Here is a 21,498-nt window from a genome sequence, read left to right as displayed (position 1 = left end):
CAACGTTTCAAAGTGTTTCTCACTTTTTCATAATTGTGACATATCGTTAGCCTCATAACATAATTACCTGAGTCATATTTTTGGCCAAATTCTGATATCTGTGTAACTTTACTTTCTTAACATTCCTGATTAATTTTATACAAATATCACCATGTGGCCAAAAATATGACTTGGGTAATTAAATAGGCAATTATGCTATGAGGTTAACAATATTTCAGTTTACATTAATCAATTATTACAATGGTTGAACCCTTGAAGACTAATGTAAGATTAGAATGATCCTAGTTACCATCTTTTCTCTATTTGCTGTTTCTTCCTTGTACTCATAAAATGTTTTGAATTTCCACAGAAGCTATTGTAAAAATTTTCAAACTTCAATCATCAAAATGTGATTTGTATTCAGATCAGAAGAAACAAGTGGTGCCAGGCATAACAAACCCCACCCCTTGCATGTATTGTAGTTTATTTTGGCATCGATCCAGCTGATGTCATCATGTCTATGCATGTGCTGATGTCATCATAGACAAATTTCACTCATTATAAGTAAATGGGGAAAAAGAAGATTAAAAAATTCATAAAAAAATTTAACTTTGACCTACTTTTCCCAAAATGTAATCACATCTATTCTGAGTCACTGGCAATCTATAAACCCAATCTGGTTTGAATTCAACCAACAGTTTTGCTGCTAAAGTGTAAACAAACAAAGAAACGAACCAAACCGAAGCAAAAGCAATACCCCTTGCCTCCCCTTTGGGGACGGAGTAATAATAAATGAGGTTTAACAGCTTTATGTAGTGACAGTGCTGTCAAAGCAGAACTGGGTCAGAAACCAAATTAAACTGGTAAAAGCATTTTAACCCTTTATAGTTCACTCATAGAAATACTCTGAAATTCAAAATTTCAACCATAGTGTGTTATTGGAGGACATAACAAAACATTATTTTGTGAATTTTTTTTAAAAAATTTGTATCGTCATGTAGAAAATGAAGGTCAATGAAGTTACCATATTTGGTTCCTTGCCCATACATGGCAAAAAAAAAAAAAAATCCAAGAAATATATACTAGAAATACAAGATATACACATGTAAGGTGAAAAGATGTATTTTAGGACATTAGACCACCATAAGTGCTGATCCAGACCCCTGTCCACAGCCACATTCTCCCTTTGAACATCATTCCTTACATTAGTACCATTACTTCATGGTACCTAACAAAGCAGGTCCACTCACTGTTCATGCAGAGGTGGACCTTACAGACCCTGGAGACCACATTGGACCACAGATTGTTGACTCATTGGAACTGTTGTCATTGTCTTGTAATGTATGCGAAAATGACCAATAATGGTCACTTACCCGATAAAGGGTTAAATGATGCTGCTTCCCTCTGTGCATTAACCACATGATGGACTGGTAAAATTCTAAAACATGCTTTAACTGAACACAAAATGTAAATACTTTATCACAGTAAACAACCTTAAAAACAGTGTCGTCTGTGCATGTAACTTCTACACTTAAAACGTTCTCACGGCTGAAAGCTCATCATAGTGTCATAAGGTGATGAGTTCAGTCACACGATAACAATTCTAGTACAATTTCAAGCGGTGTTCTACATTTAGAATCTACATTTAGAGCATGGAAGGAGCTCCACCAGATAAAGGACGGTCAAACTCAAGCCTCGGATGTGTTTAAGTTCCTCAGTATAACTGGTTCAAGTTTACATTAAACCAGGAACAACTCATAAATTTGTGCCCAACATTCCAGCCCTGCAGCAGATGCACAGAGAACAAAGACACCTGTTTCCATGGTCAGTTTGTTGTTTGTCCTTGGCAAATAACAGTATGTGGGGATTATTTAGTGAAATGTTCCTGGGGCTTTTTTAAATACCATTTATACTGAAACAGAGTATAGATCACAGGTGTCAAACATGCGGCCTGGGGGCCAAATATGGCCCGCCAAAGGTTCCAATCCAGCCTGTGGGATGAATTTGCAAAGTTCAAGTTAGGGCATCAAACTCAAAAATACTATCATAATAACCTATAAATAATGACAACACCAATTTTTCTCTTTGATTTAGTGCAAAAAACATTAAATTATGAAAATGTTTACATTAACAAACTATCCTTTAACAATAAAATTTGAATAACCTGAAATGTCTGAAGTAAATTAAGTGCAATTTTAACAATATTCTGCCTGTTACTGAATGCTTTGTGTCTTTGTAGATCAGATCCATAATGCACATGTATAAATGATAAGTCGAGGCAAAATATTGATAAAATTGTGATCACATTTCTTAACAAATTTCATTTTTTTCAGGTTATTTACATCCTTTTTGTTTGGATTGTTTGTAAATGTTAATATTGGCAAAACTGAATGTTATTTTTTTGCGCTAAAACAATTTGGAGTTGTCATTATTTATTGGTTATCATGCTATTATTGTGCTGGTCCGGCCCACTTCACATTAAATTGGGCTGAATGTGGCCCCCGGAAGAAAATGAGTTTGACACCCCTGGTATAGATAGATACGTATAATACACATGCAGTATAATGTAGGTTTTTTACTAAACCAGTAATGCTTATTAAAAATAAAATGTTCACTAAATATTACAAATCTGTTAATAAATGAAGGCGTTTCTATTACATCACACTGATTACAACACTTTACAGCTTTTTACCTTTCCTGAATGTCTATGATGAAAGCAATTAAAGCAAACAAACATCTGGATGGAGTTGGACAGACCTACAACCAATCAGAGCTACAAACAGTGTTTCCAAAACTATCTATTGTTACCTCCGCTAGGAGCTATTGTGATCACTTTGCTTTGTTTGTTTGTTTGTTTGTTTTTTTGTCAGCAACTTTACGGGAAAACTATTCCAACCATCTTTACCAAATTGTCCCCACAGATAGGCCTAGGCCCGGGGACCAGCCCATTAAATTTTGGGCCAAGTAGGCCAAAGTTCAAGGTCACAGCAATGTCACAAAATCTACAATTTTCCTGTCTCTCATCATTGAGCAATATTCAAAAATTCATAAAAAAAATTCAAAATGACTCCGATTAGCCTCCAATTTGAAACACCCGTAGCTTAGAACAATATCTTGTATCTGGCACAAAATTGTCCACATCCACTGTGGAATGTGGACTCTGTGGACATTTCAATTTAACATTGAAAATCCCATTTACGACACATTTTTCATTATAACTCAACACATATTAATTGGAATTTAACATAAGTTGACGTACACATGACTGGTACCAAGCTTCAACTTCGTACAAAATATTTTTCCGCTCCATTTCTCTTCCGTTACGCTTTGTTGACTTTTTTTATTTTTTATGCACCATTTTCAAAAAATCATAAAAAATGCAATTTGTGAGATATCATTATGAAATTTGTTTTGCACATCCATAGTTTAAAAAGAAATAGTCGATCCATACAGGCCCACCGTTCGGGGTGCTTGGCGGAGGTTTGCGTTCTCTGAACACTTGCTTGTCTTAAAAGTCGTTATAAGTTGCTGAGTGACATCATCACCTAATCTGCATAATTGTAAATGTGCAAATAATTGTAATGAATGATATAGGGGAGAGGAAGAACATTGGGTTAGAGACAAAAAGTGAGACTTCAAAACACCCTAAAAACACTGAAGAATAATATAAACGCAACACTATTTTTGCTCCATTCTTCATGAGCTGAACTCAAAGAATCTAAGACTTTTTCTATGTTCACAAAAGGCCTGTTTCTCTTAAATATGGTTCACAAATCTGTCTCAATCTTTGTTAATGAGCGCTTCTCCTTTGCCGACATAATCCATCCCCCTCACAGGTATAGCATATTAAGATGCTGATCAGACAGCATCATGGGCTGGTGTGGTTCCACGTGGTTTGCAGTTGTGAGAGCAGTTGGATGCGCTGCCAAATTTTATGAAACACCTTTGGAGACGGTTTATGGTAGAGAAATGAACATTCAAACAACAGCTCTGCACTGCAAAAATCGAGTTTTTATATCTCACTGAAAAGTTACTCTTTAGGTGATTCTGTCTTATTTTATGCGTGTTGAGATATTTGGACTAGAAATGAGAAAAATACTCTTGGTAAGATTTAGATTTTTGCAGTGTGGTGGAAATTCCTGCAGTCAGCATGCCAATTGCACGCTCCCACAAAACTTGCGACATCTGTGTCATTGTGCTGTGTGATAAAACTGCACATTTTAGAGTGGCCTTTTATTGTGGCCAGCCTAAGGTACACCTGTGTGATAATCATACTGTCTAATCAGCATCTGTGAGGTGAATGGATGAATGTTATTTTAGCATGAGTCATGATATCTATCTATCTATCTATCTATTACTTTTGTGACATTTTTCACAATTTTTTATTGTTATGTGGAAAATTAAGGTTAATGAAGTTACTATATTTGGTTCCTTACCAATGAGTGGGGGAAAAAAATACAAGAAAACACATGTAAGGTGAAAGGAACATGTATTTTAGAACATTAGAACATCACTTTTCTAACATTAGACCAACATCAGTGCTGATCCAGACCCCTGTCCACATCCACATGATCCCTTTGAACATCATTCCTTACATTAGTACCATTACTTCATGGTACCGAACGAAGCAGGTCCACTCACTGTTCATGCAGAGGTGGACCTTACAGACCCTGGAGACCACATTGGACCTGAGATTGTTGACTCACTGTCCTTACTGGAACTGTTACTGTCACTGTCTTATAATGTATGCAGAAATGACCAAAAAGGTTAAGTGAATTCATTAAGTGAATTCATTGAGTGAATTGAAGGCCAGTTCATGTGGTTTTCTAAGGCTCCTCTTCCTCAGGTAGGATTGGTAAAAGTTCCCAAATAGACAAAACTTAATGCTTCTTATCATCGTACGGCCCCTGGTCTGAGAAACTGTAGTGACTGGATGAGTTCAAATATGTCCAGGTGGAGGTCAGTGTGAACAGGAGTAGTACCAGACCCATCTGTCAGACTAAATGAATTATTTACCTTCAAGCAGACGTGTAGTGACCATAAAAAGAAAACGAAGCCATCCATTAGCAGAGCTGACACACAAAGAGACAAGCATGTGTTCACAAATCACACCTACAGAGTCCACCATCCATGGAACTGTCAGGAAAAACACAGAAAACACTTCACACAGATCAGTGACATCCATAAATCCCTGACAACCTGTATTTATCTGAAGTAGCTCATAAAGTTTAACCCTTAAAGAGTTTTTGCCAAGTGATTTATCAGCATTTATTCTGATACTATACTTGACAATTTGTATTTTTCGGTGTAAATCATGTATTTTCCTATGTTTAATTCACTGATCATGTAGAAGTTTATAAAAGCTTATTGGATCAAACCAGAAAAAATGAGAAAAAAGTGACTTTTTCAACAAAATATATCATATCAAGTGATTCCATCTATTGTCACTGATCCAACTCCATGGGTTTTACTGGTGAATCAATGTTGTAGAAGATGACGGTGTTTCCAAGTTCACTACTTAAAAGTAATAGTTAAACACTATTGAACATTTAAAGAGGTTTTACTAATGACAGAAAATGCCAGAATTTGAAAATACACCCTTTCCTCTGCAGATCTAAAGACTACATATAAAAGGTAAATAACTCTATAATTAGAATTACACACAACAAGATTTTTGCACGCATATCTACATTTCTTTTAATTATCACATCAATGATTTTGTCCAGTACATATTATACAAATTGCTCTTGTAACTGTATTTAATAAAGTGTTTAATATGTATATTTGGTGTGTGTGTGTGTGTGTGTGTGTGTGTGTGTGTGTGTGTAGGTGTGTGTGTGTAGGCGTGTGTGTGTGTGTGTGTGTGTGTGTGTGCGTGTGTGTGTGTGTGTGTGTGTGTGTGTATACATATATATATATATGTATACAGGGCGGGGAAGCAAAATTTACAATGAACATTTAGTTGTTTTTTCTCAGCAGGCACTACGTCAATTGTTTTGAAACCAAACATATATTGATGTCATAGTCATACCTAACACTATTATCCATACCTTTTCAGAAACTTTTGCCCATATGAGTAATCAGGAAAGCAAACGTCAAAGAGTGTGTGATTTGCTGAATGCACTCGTCACACCAAAGGAGATTTCAAAAATAGTTGGAGTGTCCATAAAGACTGTTTATAATGGAAAGAAGAGAATGACTATGAGCAAAACTATTACGAGAAAGTCTGGAAGATACTATTAAAGAAGAATGGGAGAAGTTGTCACCCGAATATTTGAGGAACACTTGCGCAAGTTTCAGGAAGCGTGTGAAGGCAGTTATTGAGAAAGAAGGAGGACACATAGAATAAAAACATTTTCTATTATGTAAATTTTCTTGTGGCAAATAAATTCTCATGACTTTCAATAAACTAATTGGTCATACACTGTCTTTCAATCCCTGCCTCAAAATATTGTAAATTTTGCTTCCCCACCCTGTATATATATATATATATATATATATATATATATATATATATATATGTATATTTAGAGCCACGTATATATGTGGATATTTTTTTTCATATATATATTATTTTCTAACTCTAACACACAATAATTTCCCCTCAGATTAATAAAGTATTCTGACTCTGAAATAATAAATGAGATGCCGTGAAGTGCAGCCCTTTGGAGTCTTGTGTTTGGAGCAGTAGGGTCGTGTCTGACTGAATCTGATCAGGGGTCTGTAATTATAGCTGTCAGTTGGGTATTTAACCTGCTAGGGGTGTGAAAACATCTGGAATTAGACGGAGAAGGCTTTCTACAGTCAGTGGGAACTTGTGTTTCCTCTCAGGTCACTTGATAAGATGAAAAGTATGTGTGGAATTTTTGCTCAATAATCACAAAACCAGTCAAGGACCACAGCTTTAACATTGTCCAAACAGCTAGGTTTTATTCACTTGAATGTTTAACTTTAATTGTAGTTCTATATTTGTATAATTATTTATATAAATACCAAATGTATTATTTCTCTCTATATTTCACTTTTCACTTCTTTGTGGTTTTTCTACCTGTCTTTTTCTCTGCATTTGCTTGTTGTATGTTGCTGCTGTGAACGGTGAAATTTGCCCACAGTGGCATAAATAAAGTCTTATCTTATTTTACCATCTAATCTTATCTTAAAGCTGCATATGAGTTTCGTCACCAATTTTTCATCAAATCTGTAAAACCTGAGTCATAGCCTAAAAGTCTTTCCATGATTATGCATCTGAGTATCTTCCCTCACAGTGAACAGTTTGGAAGTGTACTCCACCATAAACAATCCATTTGTTTATAAACAGAGCCGGTAGGTCACTCGGGCATTTTCGGAAATTTGTTGCAACGCGCATTGTGGGAAGCAGAGTTCCACGCAACTGCAGTAACAAGAGGCAATGAAGATGTGTCTGTGTTTACTGCTGCTGTGGCCATAATGCAGCTGGATAGATAGATAGATAGATAGATAGATAGATAGATAGATAGATAGATAGATAGATAGATAGATAGATAGATAGATAGATAGATAGATAGATAGATAGATAGATAGATAGATAGATAGATAGATAGATAGATAGATAGATAGATAGATAGATACCAAAATATACCAAAATATATCATACACTTTATATACAAGGGGTGACTGAAAAGTTTTGAGCCTAACATGGAAAGTATTAAGACATGCAGACCAAATCTGATCCATGAAATCTTTCACATATCTTAAATCCACTAAACTTCTTGGTCATAGTGATCTTTTTCCTTTTTTTACAGGTCCCTGAACTTTCTGTATCAAGTGTTTCCGGGAAACTGGACAAACTTGAGTATGGGGCTGTCATCAAGTACGTATACGACCTCTGCCCTCTTTGGGGTTGGTGACATGGGATGTTTCCGTTGTTTGGACTGTTCCTTGGTCTCAGGCTGATAGTGATGGAGCCAAGTCTCATCCAGAGTCACACATCAGCCCCATACTCAAGTTTGTCCATTTTTCAGGAAACACGATACAGAAAGTTCAGGGACCTGTAAAACAGGGAAAAAGATTGCTATGACCAAGAAGTTTAGTGGATTTAAGATATGTGAAAGATTTCATGGACCAGATTTGGTCTGCATGTCTTAATCGTTTCCATGTTGGGCTCAAAACTTTTCAGTCGTCCCTCATACTTTTTGTGGTTGTTGTTGTTTCAGTTGGTTCTGGAATAAAGGACAAGATGTTTGTCCTTTTCATACATGTCTGTTTCACATCTTTACTTTTTTTCTCTAGCCTATTCAAATAAATTATTTAATTTAATCAAATCAAAAAAAAAAAAAAAATGGATCAATTAATTGATGCAGCTGTAGTAATATGCTGCTGTGTAGAGCCCATGCTCCTGTTTCATGCGTCTCTGTTGTACTGGGCCTTAATGATGATGATATTAAATTAAAAACCCAGACACGGTGGGAATGGTGAGGTGACAGAAGGCTGTGGAACCTGTGTGTGTGTGTGTGTGTGTGTGTGCGTGTGTGTGTGTGTGTGTGTGAGGGTGTGTGTGTGTGTGTGAGGGTGTGTGTGTGTGCGTGTGTGTGTGTGTGTGTGTGTGTGTGTGTGTGTGTGTGTGTGTGTGTGCGTGTGTGTGTGTGTGTGAGGGTGTGTGTGTGTGTGCGTGTGTGTGTGTGTGTGTGTGTGTGTGTGTGTGTGTGTGTGTGTGTGGATATTGATATCACAGAGGACATGTGGAGGGAACTTTGGAATGCGGCCAAAAAAATTACTATCTGCAATCGTTCTTGGCCTTTACAACTTAAACTGCTACATGGAGCCCACTTGGCGCCAAACCGTAGATCTAAATTTAAACCGGGTTCTTCTCCACAGTGTCTCAAATGTAGAATGTATGAAGGCAGCCTCACACACACATTGTCTCTGGTCATGCCCCAACACTCAGGCATACTGGGAGTCTGTCCTACTTGAAATTAGAAAAATTCTCAACACCCACATTGATTCTGACCCTCTATCTCTTCTCCTTGGCTTACCAAATAGTTGTATCAGTAACAAACATAATAGGAAACTAGATAATATTTTAACTTTTTGTGCCTGAAAGAACATACTACCACACTGGACTTCTGATAAACCCCCTTCTATTTCTGGATGGAGGAAGCTGAAACTGAAGCACATTCCGCTTGACTTTTTGACATGCCTGACGCACTCTAGGAACGACATATTCTTTTTTTCTTTTTTTTTTTGTACTTCATTTTTTCTTGTTTTAATATAAAATACAAAACAAACAGAAACACAGTCACAGGTCACAGGTACATTCAGACATTTACGTACTGTTTACTGTCCACAGATTTAACCCTTTCTTGCATGAATTATGAGAACCTTATCAAGATTTTTTTTTTCCTGAGTGTTTTTATCCCTCTTTAGGCATAAAAATAACAATTCTATTGATTTTTTTTAGCCTATTTTTTATGGAGTTACAAAAATGTCCACTAAGCTGGACACCATGCGTTTAGTTTTAGAACCAAAGAAACTTGTATTTACTGATACACTGTGTGAAAACTATGAAATAAAACATTTTTAATGCTGCTAATCTGATGTTTTCTCACATTTTAACATACTTGCATGGAGATAATATGCAAAAAACAAAACCCTGTTAATTACAGTCTAATAACAATAAACAGTTTTTTTTTACTCTCAAACATCTTACTGCAGATCAGGTTTATCTAGAACAGCAAAGTTACAGTAATGGTATGAATTACAGTGTATGGGATAATGCATAAGTGTCCACTGTGTTGGCTGATATGAAACTAAAACAAAATCCATGAATATACAAGAGAACACTTTTGAACAGCTGTCCACTGGAGTGACCAGTGTGCATGAAAGGATTAATGAAAAAGTCCCATTTTTTCCCATTTTTTCCACCCTTATGCTGTTGTAGGTGGAGCTTGTATGTCATCATTTCCATTAAATGGATTTGGTTGACAGTTTTTATCACCAAGGAAATTGAGGGAGGGTCCTTTTTAAGCCAGTATTTGGTGACGGCTTTTTTGCCTGCAGCAAGCAGTATTCTAAATAAATATATGTCACTTTCCTGTAATTCCTCTGAGGGAATGCTAAAAAACAAAGTAGCCAATGACATATCAAAATGAACACCAAAAATTGAATAGATCAACATAATCATCTCTCCCCAAAAGCCAACAATACCAGGACAGGAGCAGAATACATGTGCTTGATCTGCCTCCAGTGAACCGTACTCCCTCCAGCAGGAAAAATGAACTCCAGAAAAATGTGATTTTCGTGCAGGTGTAATAAAGAAACAGACCAGACATTTCCAACAAAAATCCCTCCATGATAATGAGTTTGTAGTACAGTTTTGAGATTTCAACCCCTCTGACCAGATCTCATTTGGTATTTCCTCATGCAGGTCCCGCTCCCATTGATTTTTTGCGTGAAAATATATCTCATTGTCTTTTGAATTCAAAGCTGTATAAATTTTACCAGTGATGTTTTTGTTACTGGAACCTTTATAGGCGTCCACCAGTATTGGAATTAGATAGGATCGACATATTCAATCACATTTGGAAACCCTTCCTGGACTATACTGAGGGAAATGTGTCCTCAAGTCTGTCTGGAGCTTTCATCTGCTCTGGAATGAACTTTTTGTTGTATTGTATAGATATGAATGTGATGAGTATCTGACTCCATGCTGACTATGAATCTGTTTCAGTTTTGACTGTGGTGCTGAGCTGTTTTGTTTTGTGTTGTTTTGAAAAAATGAAAATTGAATTAATCTGTTCTTAAAAAATAATAATAATAATAAAAAAATAGGGATGTCCGATAATATTGGCCTGATATTGGCATAAAAATGTAATATCGGTGAATATCGTTATCGGGTTTTTTGTCTATCATTAAAACCGATAAAATAATGCCTTGATTTTGCCAGCATTTACCGACACGTAAATGAAGCATTGTTTGTAGCTGAGAGAAATGTGCAGTTTTCAAAATTGTACAGTAGAGTTGCCACACTGTAATAGACTCATGGAGGGAGGGAGAGAAAATAAATAAATATGGCATTTTTTTCCACAACTTAAGTTGAAGTATGTATTCTTTGCACAGACAGTGTTTACATTTTGAAAGCCTTGTTGCATTGGAGAATGCATCCAATGGGACATCACAATAAAATTAGGCATGATGTGTTAATTCCATGACAGGAGATATGTGATGTTACCTAAAATTAGTTTAATATCCCACATATATCGGCAGTGGTATCGGTAGATATCGGAATTGGGAATTAAGCATTGGACAATATCGGCATATCGGTTTTTGGCAAAAAAGCCAATATCGGACATCCCTAAAAAAAAAAAAAAAAAAAAAAAAATCCAGACATGGTGGGAATGGTGAGGTGACAGAAGGTTGTGGAACCTGTGTGTGTGTGTGTGTGTGTGTGTGTGTGTGTGTGTGTGTGTGTGTGTGTGTGTGTGTGTGTGTGTGTGTGTGTGTGTGTGTGTGCTGGTCAACCACAGCCCCCTCCTCTCAACAGGACCTGGGTGTGTTGAAGTGGTTCATTGTGAGCTCTGCTGCTGCGTGTAGCTTTAAGAAGGAGGTGGGCAGCGCTCCGATGACGCAGGAATAATCCTGAAAAGATGCTTCAAAACTCCAGGCCAGAGCCAGCGTGTGTGTGGTGGAAGCTGGCGGAGCCCAGACAAACCTCCGACTCAGACCCAGTCAACTGTGGAGAGAATATTCAGAGCAGATTCAGGGGCCTGCGGAGGAACTTTCCCAGCCAAATAAAACCCATATTCAGGCAGATAGGCTGGGGTTTTTTTTAAAAAAGGTAAATTCAGTAGAGTTATCAGTGCGCCAATTACGCACGGCGGAGGGCTGTAGTGTTTTTTTTGCGGCTACATGTGCACTGCCAGGTGGAGCCAACTTGGGGAAAGCCACATTTGAAGAACATCCGCACACTGTTTGGGACTTTAAAGACGCATGATGCCGTGTGAGAGCGCACTGTGTCTGTACTTTTGGATGCTCTTCTTCAGTCCCGTTATGACAAACACTATCACCGAGGACATAGAGGTGTTGGTGTTCCTGCCAAAAAATAACTCCTACCTTTTTTCACATACCAGAGTGGCACCGGCGATCCTTTACGCACAGCAGAGGCTGAAGGCGGAAGGAGGACAGTACTCCGGCTTCCACTTCAACATCCAGTTTGAGAACTCAGACTGCGTGAATAATGCCTTCCTGACCTTAGTGGACAGGTGTGGGCAAAAACCGGACCTGATCCTGGGTCCGGTGTGCGAGTACGAGGCTGCGTCCACGGTGCGTTTGGCGTCCCACTGGAACATCCCGGTGATCTCAGCAGGTGCTCTGGCCGCCGGCTTCAGCGACAAGAGCACCGAGTACTCCCACCTGACCCGCATCGCACCTTCCTACGTGAAAATGGCAGAAACCTTCACGGCGATTTTCGAGCATTTCACCTGGAAAAGAGCCCTGCTGCTGTACGAGGACGACGCGCAAGAGCGGAACTGTTACTTCACTCTGGAGGGGATCTATCACCTGATGACGGACTTTAACTTCAACTCACTGGCCGTTTCCCCGGACAACCGGCCGGACATGGATGACATCCTCCAGAGGATCTACGAGAATGAAGGTACTGGACTGAACATCTACACAAACACTGACTGTAACTGTTTATGGAGTCCAAATGAACCAATAAAGACCCAAACATCCACTGAGGGAAACCAGGGCTGGCAAACTCAGTTTAGTTCAGGGGACACTGTCACCCCAGGATGATCTGCGGTGGGCTGGACCAGTAAAAGAATAACAGTGAAAAAAGACTAATTATATTATGATCAGGTTTACATCTACAAACTTTCCTTAACCCCCTGGTATCCCGTCCACCAAGGTCCTTACTAAGCACCAAGTGTGCCATTTTGGCACATTTGTGGAATAATGTCAAAAAATTTTCATACAGTTTGTTTTTAATTCTTTTACACTTTTTTTCTATTTCATCAACTTGAGCCGTAAATAAAAATACCAAATACTCAATAACTGTCACATTTTTTAACCCTTTAAATGCCATGTTTGTAATGTAAACAAACCATTTTTTGATGCAAAAAACACAAACAATTTTTTTTCAATATTCTACACAAAAAGTGGATCACATATTTGATTTTTGCATCCTGGCATATGTCAATGATTAACTCCAACATTGGTTAATTTGCATTATTATTTTTGGTGCTAGGTTCAAAAATACTAGCATCTGTCACCAAGTGTGCCAAAAAGGCACACCTATAAATCATACCATTAAATATTATATATTGATTTATTTTTCTGCTCTAATTTGATTTTATTTTCGTAAATCCAGGTCAGCCCTAATCATACATATCAAATGGAAGAAATAGTGCGTTTTAGGCACACTTGGGAGACAGATGCTAGTCTTGTAATTTTCTTTTGTTTACAATGTGCAAATTTTAGTTGGTGGCCAGAATTTTAAAGATCATGCAAAAATGAACAACTTTTGAATTCTAACCTTATTTAAATTGGGAAAAATAATATGAAGTTTTTTAACATGAAGTGCAAAGTGTGCCTAAAAGGCGCACCCGGATACCAGAGGGTTAAAAATCTGAATAACATGAACAACTTGAATTGTCTTAAGAAAAACAAGTGCAATTTTAACAATATTCTGCCTTGGTTTATCAGTTTATCATTTACACATGTGCGTTACAATCACACAAAACATTTAGTATCAGACAGAATATTGGTAAAATTGCATTAACTTTTCTTAAGACATTTCCATTTGTTCATATTTGTTCAGGTAATTCACGTTTTTTGTAAAAGTATAGTTTGGTAATGTAAATATTTTCATGTAATTTTACTTTTTTACACCAAAAAAACAAAGGGAAAATTTGGGGTTGTCATTATAGGTTATTCTGATAATATTTTACTGGTTCTGACCCACTTGAAATCTAATTGGTCTGTATGTGGAACCTGAATTAAACTGATTTTGACACCACTGATTGGTAATATCTTAGTGTAATTTTTCAATCAATACATGTAAATTGGTGTAAAATACTGTTGGTCATCTTTTCATGGTCATCAGATATTGGATGTCCAGAGGCTCCGTAGTGAACATAGAAACACCGTCATCTTCTACAACATTGATACCTGTTGATCCATTAATCCAGTGTTTTTCAACCTTGGGGTCGGGACCTCAAGTGGGATCACTTGAAATTTCTAGTAACTGATAAAAAATTAAAAAAAACTTACTAATAAAAAATATATGGTGAGTTGACAGAGACAATCCCAATCCATAACAGACATGACAAACTGTGAAGCTGAAACTGAAGCACTGTGGTTCTGTTTATCTTTCAAATGTTCATTGTGGTCGGTTTCAGATGCTGCAGCTCTTTCATAATTCATAGTTTGAGTTCTTGTTTGTTCAGTATTAATTGTCAGCCTTGTAAATCCAAGCTGGACTGACTGTACATATCCTGACCAAGGAAAATCAAATTCTCACTTTGTGCAGTAATCTACACCTGGCTTTTCTGCCTCCGTCCATAATAATATACATTATATAGACTAAATGTCGTCTAAAATTAATGCTTATTTGCAACATAGTATAGTAAACTATTACATGATCAAAAACAAATTAATTTTAGCAACAAAAAAAAACAAGTCTCCGTTTTGAATGTCTGGGATCGCCAGAAATTTGTGATGTTAAAATGGGGTCATGAGCCAAAATAGGTTGGGAACCACTGGTCTAACCCATAAAGACCCAGTGTTACTTTTGTGGCTGTTCCCAAATGTTTTTTTCAGTATATTTAACATTTCTTAAGGGATATATCACCATTTATTACAGAATATTCCTCCGTGTTTTGCATTTTTTCAGTGAAAATCAGGTATTTTTCAGTAATTAACTTACTCATCATATAGATGTTCATAAAAGCTCAGATTAAAGTTGATTGTTATTAGATTTTATTGTGATTCCATCCACTGTCAGTGATCCAACTCCATGGGTTTTACTGGTGAATCAATGTTGTAGAAGATGACGGTGTTTCCATGTTGACTACGGAGCCTCTGAACATCCAATTGGGTCATATCAGATTAAAAAAAGAGGAAAATTCATGATTTACAGTGAAAATTACAAAATACAGAGGGTAATATTAAAAAAAAAAAAAAAAAAAAAAAAAAAAAAAAGGTGATAAATCACTTTAGAAAGGTGAAATAGAGAGAAAAATTCATGTGGGAACTGCCACAAAAGTAACACTGGGTCTTTATGAGTTAGTTATAATAATTATTCAAATACTGTACTTGAGTTTGATCAATGACAGAGGATGGACACACTGGGTTTATGTTCAGTTATTGACAGATTTTACTGGAAAAAGTCACTTTTTCTTGAGTTTTCTCTGTTTCTGATATAATAACCCTCAACTTTAATTTGAACTTTTATGAACATCTACATGATAAGTGAACTAAATATAGGAAAATATGTATTTTACACTGAAAAAACACAAAATACAGGGGATAACATTATAATAAATTGTGATAAAACACTGAAGAAAAGTCAAACATAGAGGAAAAAATACTTTGGAACTGCCACAAAAGTAGCAGTGGGTCTTAAATGGGTTATTAACCTCTATTATTACCAACTAGCGTCATCACTGTATGAAGTCAATTAACCCATAAAGATCCAGAACTACTTTTATGGCAGTTCTCAAATTAATTTTTCTCTCTATTTAACCTTTTATTAAGTGATTTATCGCCATTTATTGTTGTATTATCGACTGTATTTTGCATTTTTTTCAGTGAAAATCATGCATTTTCCTATATTTAATTCACTGATTGCATCGATGTTCATAAAACCTCAGATTAACCCTTTATAGTTCACTCATAGAAATACTTTGAAATTCAAATTTTCATCCTTAATGTGTTACTGGAGAGCATAACAAGACTTTATTCCTTTTTTGAAAAATTTTTTTAATGTTATGTAGAAAGTCAAGGTAAGTGAAGTTACCATATTTGGTTCCATAGTTGGTTAAACTGGTAAAAGCATTTTAACCCTTTATAGGGCACTTGTAGAAATACTCTGAAATTAAAAATTTCAACCCTAGTGTGTTATTGGAGGACATAAAAAGACTTTATTTTGTGAAATGTAAAAAAAATAAAATAATTGTCATGTAGAAAATCAAGGTTTAGTGAAGTGACCATACTTGTTGCCTTGCCCATAAGTGGCGATAGATAGATAGATAGATAGATAGATAGATAGATAGATAGATAGATAGATAGATAGATAGATAGATAGATAGATAGATAGATAGATAGATAGATAGATAATCCAAGAAGTATATAATAGAAATACAAGAAAAACACTTGTAAGGTGAAAGGAACATGTATTTTAGAACATTAGAACGTCACTTTTCTAACATTAGACCACCATAAGTGCTGGTCCAGACCCCTGTCCACATCCACATGATCCCTTTGAACATCATTCCTTACATTAGTACCATTACTTCATGGTACCGAACAAAGCAGGTCCACTCACTGTCCATGCAGAGGTGGATCTTACAGACCCTGGAGACCACGTTGGACCTGAGACTGTTGACTCACTGTCTTGTAATGTGTACGGAAATGACCAAAAATAGTCACTTGCCCAATAAAGGTTTAATGTGTTTAATGTATCTGAAGACAGAACACTAAAGAATCAGTTTTAGATGTAGTCCTGGTATTGTGTATTTTATTCATTGTGGAGAACGATGGGTAGAACTGAATGCTTCTCATAAGTACAGTCCTATTCTTCCTGCATATTTTCACATCAAATTATCCTGTGTTGAATCCAGTGTGTTGCATTGGGGGTGAATGGTACAGTATTGCCTCAGTGATGGAGATTGATATCCTTTGCACTGTGTGAATTCACAGTAATAACACAAATCCAGCTGGTGGGGTAGCATTCTTTCTCTTTTTTTTTTTTTTTTTTCTGTCAGCTGAAAGTCTGAGCTGTTTCTGGTCTGGATTTTCACACTGATTAGAAGCTCGAAGCTCGTGTACAGTCCTCTAGTTGTTCAGCGTGTGTTATGATAAATGGTGCAGAGCTTCAAATAGCACTGAATTGGAAGGAATTAACCACTTGGCATAGGTTGAACAATGTTGGAGCCGTTGAGTTCATCAGTGACCTGGTTCAGAACATGCTATATTTGGAATGATTTGACTGTGAATATAATGTATTCTCTCTTTTCTTCATGCCGTGTAATTGTAACGGGAGGGTTTGTGTGTTAAGGCAGGTAGGGGTTAAATATCTGCCATTCGAGACTGATCTTAAGGAATGGTGTTGCATGTCATGCCAGTTCTTACAGCAATTTGGCGTGTTATACCTACACATTTTTACCTCCGCCAAGGAGGTTATGTTTTTGCCAGGGTTTGTTTGTCTGTCTGTTTGTCTGTCTGTTAGTGTGCAACATAACTCAAAAAGTTATGGACAGATTTTGATGAAATTTTCAGGGTTTGTTGGAAATGGGGTAAGGAAGAAACGATTAAATTTTGGTGGTGATCTGGGGTGGGGGGGCCCACGGGGGGGCCCATTTCCAACAAACCCTGAAAATTTCATCAAAATCTGTCCATAACTTTTTGAGTTATGTTGCACACTAACGGACAGACAAACAGACAGACAAACAAACAAACAAACAAACCCTGGCAAAAACATAACCTCCTTGGTGTGGGGGGGGCCCACAGGGGGGGCCACTGATCAGCTTTGGCGGAGGTCTGCGCTCTCCGAGTGCTTCTAGTTGATTACTGAAACTAGAAGCACTCGGAGAGCGCAGACCTCCGCCAAGGCTGATCAGTGGGCCCCCCCGTGGGCCCCCCCACCCCCGATCACCACCAAAATTTAATCATTTGTTCCTTGTGCCAGTATCAACATTTCCTGAAATTTTTATCCAAATTAAAGGCACAGTAGGCCAAAAAGTAAAGGCACCCCCATTTTTTATATAAATTGAGATAAAATCCGCCTTCTGGATCAGATCCGGATCAGCCTTTGAAATGTGATAGAGGACCCCATTGTCAATTCCTGAGTTAAATTTCATGAGTTTTGGTCAACAATTAAGCGAGATATTGGGAAACGAAAATTTTGGCCCCATTTACCACAATGTTAACGAAAATTTCAAAGTGATCCAGAATCCAGGATTTCTTCCAGATCACCCCCAAAAGTTAATCATTTCTTCCTTATCCCATTTCCAACAAACCCTGAAAATTTCATCAAAATCTGTCCATAACTTTTTGAGTTATGTTGCACACTAACGGACAGACAAACAGACAGACAAACAAACCCTGGCAAAAACATAACCTCCTTGGCGGAGGTAATAAAAAAAAAACTAGAATTAAAAGGAAAAATGCTAACCATCTGAAACTGTATTGTGTGCTTACAAAAATAACTAAAACATATAAAAAATTATGGATAAAATTCCCTTCGTTTTCGTCTTTGTTAATGCCGGATTGATATGAAATCGATGTATTTTGCTCGAGCAATTTTAGCTGGCGGCACCACATGGCACTTTACGATCCGTCACTTCTCACCACTTGTCGTTTAGAGTCGTCTTCTGGTCTCCACTCTACCTGGAAACATGGAGATTAAAGCTGGGAGAAAGCAGCAGAATCCTGTCTGGGATTTATGTGAATACAATGGCGAGGAAGATAAAAGACATGCAAAAACCTAAACTAAACAAAAACTAGAAAAGCACAGACCACCAAGGCAGATCAGTACCCCCCCCCCCCCCCCCCCCCCCCCACGATCACCACCAAGATTTAATCATTTGTTCCTTGTGCCAGTATCAACATTTCCTGAAAATTTCATCCAAATCTGTCCATAACTTTTTGAGCTATCTTTCTAACAGACAAACAAACCCCAGTGAAAACATAACCTCCATCGTTCCTTAGCGGAGGTAACTAAGCATTTAGCAAAAAACAAAAACTAATAAAAACTAGCAAGCCTGCTCTAAAAACTAATTCAAACTAACTGAATTAGAGAAAACAATGTCAAAACTAAATAAAACTAAACTATAATGAAAAATCCAAAACTATTATAACCTCGATTTGATTGTGCGTCAGTGTACCCCAAGATCTCTGGGTCACATAACCCTAACTCTAACCCTCAGTGTGTGGTATTTGACGCATCGATTCAGGTTGGACAGAGGGCTGATAACGGCGTGGAAAGCTTATAATGCGTCCAGATGACACGGCATGATATTATATTGGTCGCTCAGATTCTGTCAAATGCGTTACGACGGCAAAACACAAGATACTTGGAAAAGTTCTCCCAGGTCATCCATATTTATATTTAGGCTCAATCCCAGTTCACCCCTTGGCCCCTCCCCCTCCATTTTGCATGTTCATGTGGAGGGGTAGGGGTTTCCCGATTCTTGATGAGTCAGAAGGGAAGGGTTAAGGTGGAGGGCTGTTTGGACCTCGAAACCGTGATTTTTCAGGACCACACTACGAACGGAAGGGTATGAGAAATCTGCCATAATTCTGTTTGAATCATTGGCAAGATGGAGTTAAACACAGCTAAGAAGTGCAGCAGTGTGATGAAAGAAACACACAAATGTACTTATTTTCTTCATAAACAACTTAATCATTTGATCGACCGTTCAATGCCGTTTCAATGTGTTATAGATCGCATTTCTGAGGTTTGTGGTTGATAGCCACAAAAAGATGACCAAAGCCCATGGAACAGAGACAGTTACAGCTGCTGACGGCATGGGGAATACTTTCGGAAACAAAGTTGTCGCATCTGTTTATAGCGGCATCGATGACTGCTGATGACGTAACAGGTCTGGAAAGGTTGTATCATTTCATATGGCACAGGTGTCAAACATGCGGCCCGGGGGCCAAATCCAGCCCGCCAAAAGGTCCAGTCCGGCCCTTGGGATGAATTTGTGAGATGCAAAAATTACACTAAGATATTAACAGTCCTTTTAGTTCAGGTTCCACATTCAGACCAATTCAATCTCCAGTGGGCAGGACCAGTAAAATACTATCATAATAACATATAAATAATGACAACTCTAAACTTTTCCCTTTGTAAATGTAAATATTTTCATGTATTTACTCTAAAAATATTTATAATTTCACAACAATGTACAGGGGTTGGACAAAATAATGGAAACACCTTCACCTCAAGATGATAATGCCCCAATCCATACAGCTAGAATTGTTAAAGAATGGCATGAGGAACATTCTAATGAAGTTGAGCATCTCGTATGGCCGGCACAGTCCCCAGACCTCAACATTATTGAGCATTTATGGTCAGTTTTAGAGATTCAAGTAAGACGTCGATTTCCACCGCCATCGTCTCTAAAAGAGTTGGAGGGTATTCTAACTGAAGAATGGCTTAAAATTCCTTTGGAAACAATTCACAAGTTGTATGAATCAATACCTCGGAGAATTGAGGCTGTAATTGCCGCAAAAGGCGGACCTACAACATATTAAATTATATTTTGTTGATTTTTTAAGGTGTTTCCATTATTTTGTCCAACCCCTGTAAATAACCTGAACAAATATGAACAACCTGAAATGTCCTCAGAGAAGTAAGTACAGTTTTAACAAGATTCTGCCTGTTATTAAATGTTTTGTGCATTTGTAGATCCACTGTGATCTGTATGTTATAATGTACATGAAATGATAAACTGAGGGATAATAGTGTTAAAATTACACTTGTTTTTTCAGTTTGTTCCTGTTATTCACATCTTTTGAAAAGATAGTTTGCAGACGTAAACCTTTTCATAATGTAAATCAACTTTTTTTGCTCTAAAACATAGAGAAAAGTTTGGAGTTGATGTTATTTATATATTAGTATGTTATTATTTTACTGGTTCTGCCCACTGCAGATCAAATTTAGCTGAATGTGGCCCCTGAACTAAAATGAGTTTGACACCCCTGTCATAGGGGAATGTTTCAACCCCTACCCATTGCAACTCCATTTCAAGTGCAAGGGCCAAGGGGTTGGGGTAAGGAGTGAACTGGGATTGGGTCTTTGTCTTCAGATGTTGACAGAGAGGACAGGGCTGCAGAAGGAAGGTTTTTCCCACCTTGATTTTTATTTATTTATTTTTTTGTTTCTTTTTAACTTGTCTTGTCCAGCATTATTCCCACCTCGATTTTGGGTCCTGCAGTTTTACTAAACGATAGAAGTGCAGTCAACTCAAGTAGAACATGAGCCCACAGCTGCAGCTATTTATTATTTTAAAAGGGATTTTAATCCTGTGGTTTTCACCTGGTGTGTCACAACCCAAAAGTCCATTTTCATTGGGATGCGAACCTTTGTCTGGGGAAGAAAAACGTTAAGAAACTAATCCTCTGCTTTTTTTTTTTATGGAGCTGAGCGCTGTCCATTCACACTCCCCACCAGTAGGTGGCGGTAGTGGGCTTTAATGATAATTAACACCAGACATTTCACAGCGTAAAAGAAGAACCAAAAGTTTCTTTTCAAATCAGGCAAAACTCAGGTTTGACAATAACTACATCAGATATGGATTTACTTACGTTGGACTA

General features: G+C 37.4%; 1 protein-coding gene across 1 annotated transcript in view; it reads left to right on the top strand.

Moving 5' to 3' along the window:
* The first annotated feature begins 11,619 nt into the window (after window positions 1-11,619).
* The window catches only part of npr3 (natriuretic peptide receptor 3), a 57,584-nt gene continuing 47,705 nt past the window's right edge, over window positions 11,620-21,498 (top strand). Inside the window, exon 1 of the mRNA XM_030144499.1 lies at window positions 11,620-12,607. Within this exon, the coding sequence (XP_030000359.1) occupies window positions 11,944-12,607 (664 nt within the window). The 5' untranslated portion in view covers window positions 11,620-11,943. The remainder of the gene's footprint in view (window positions 12,608-21,498) is intronic.

This window comes from Sphaeramia orbicularis, chromosome 9, assembly GCF_902148855.1.
Source record: "Sphaeramia orbicularis chromosome 9, fSphaOr1.1, whole genome shotgun sequence".
Taxonomy (NCBI): Eukaryota; Metazoa; Chordata; class Actinopteri; order Kurtiformes; family Apogonidae; genus Sphaeramia; species Sphaeramia orbicularis.
This window is presented reverse-complemented; position numbering and strand designations above follow the sequence as displayed.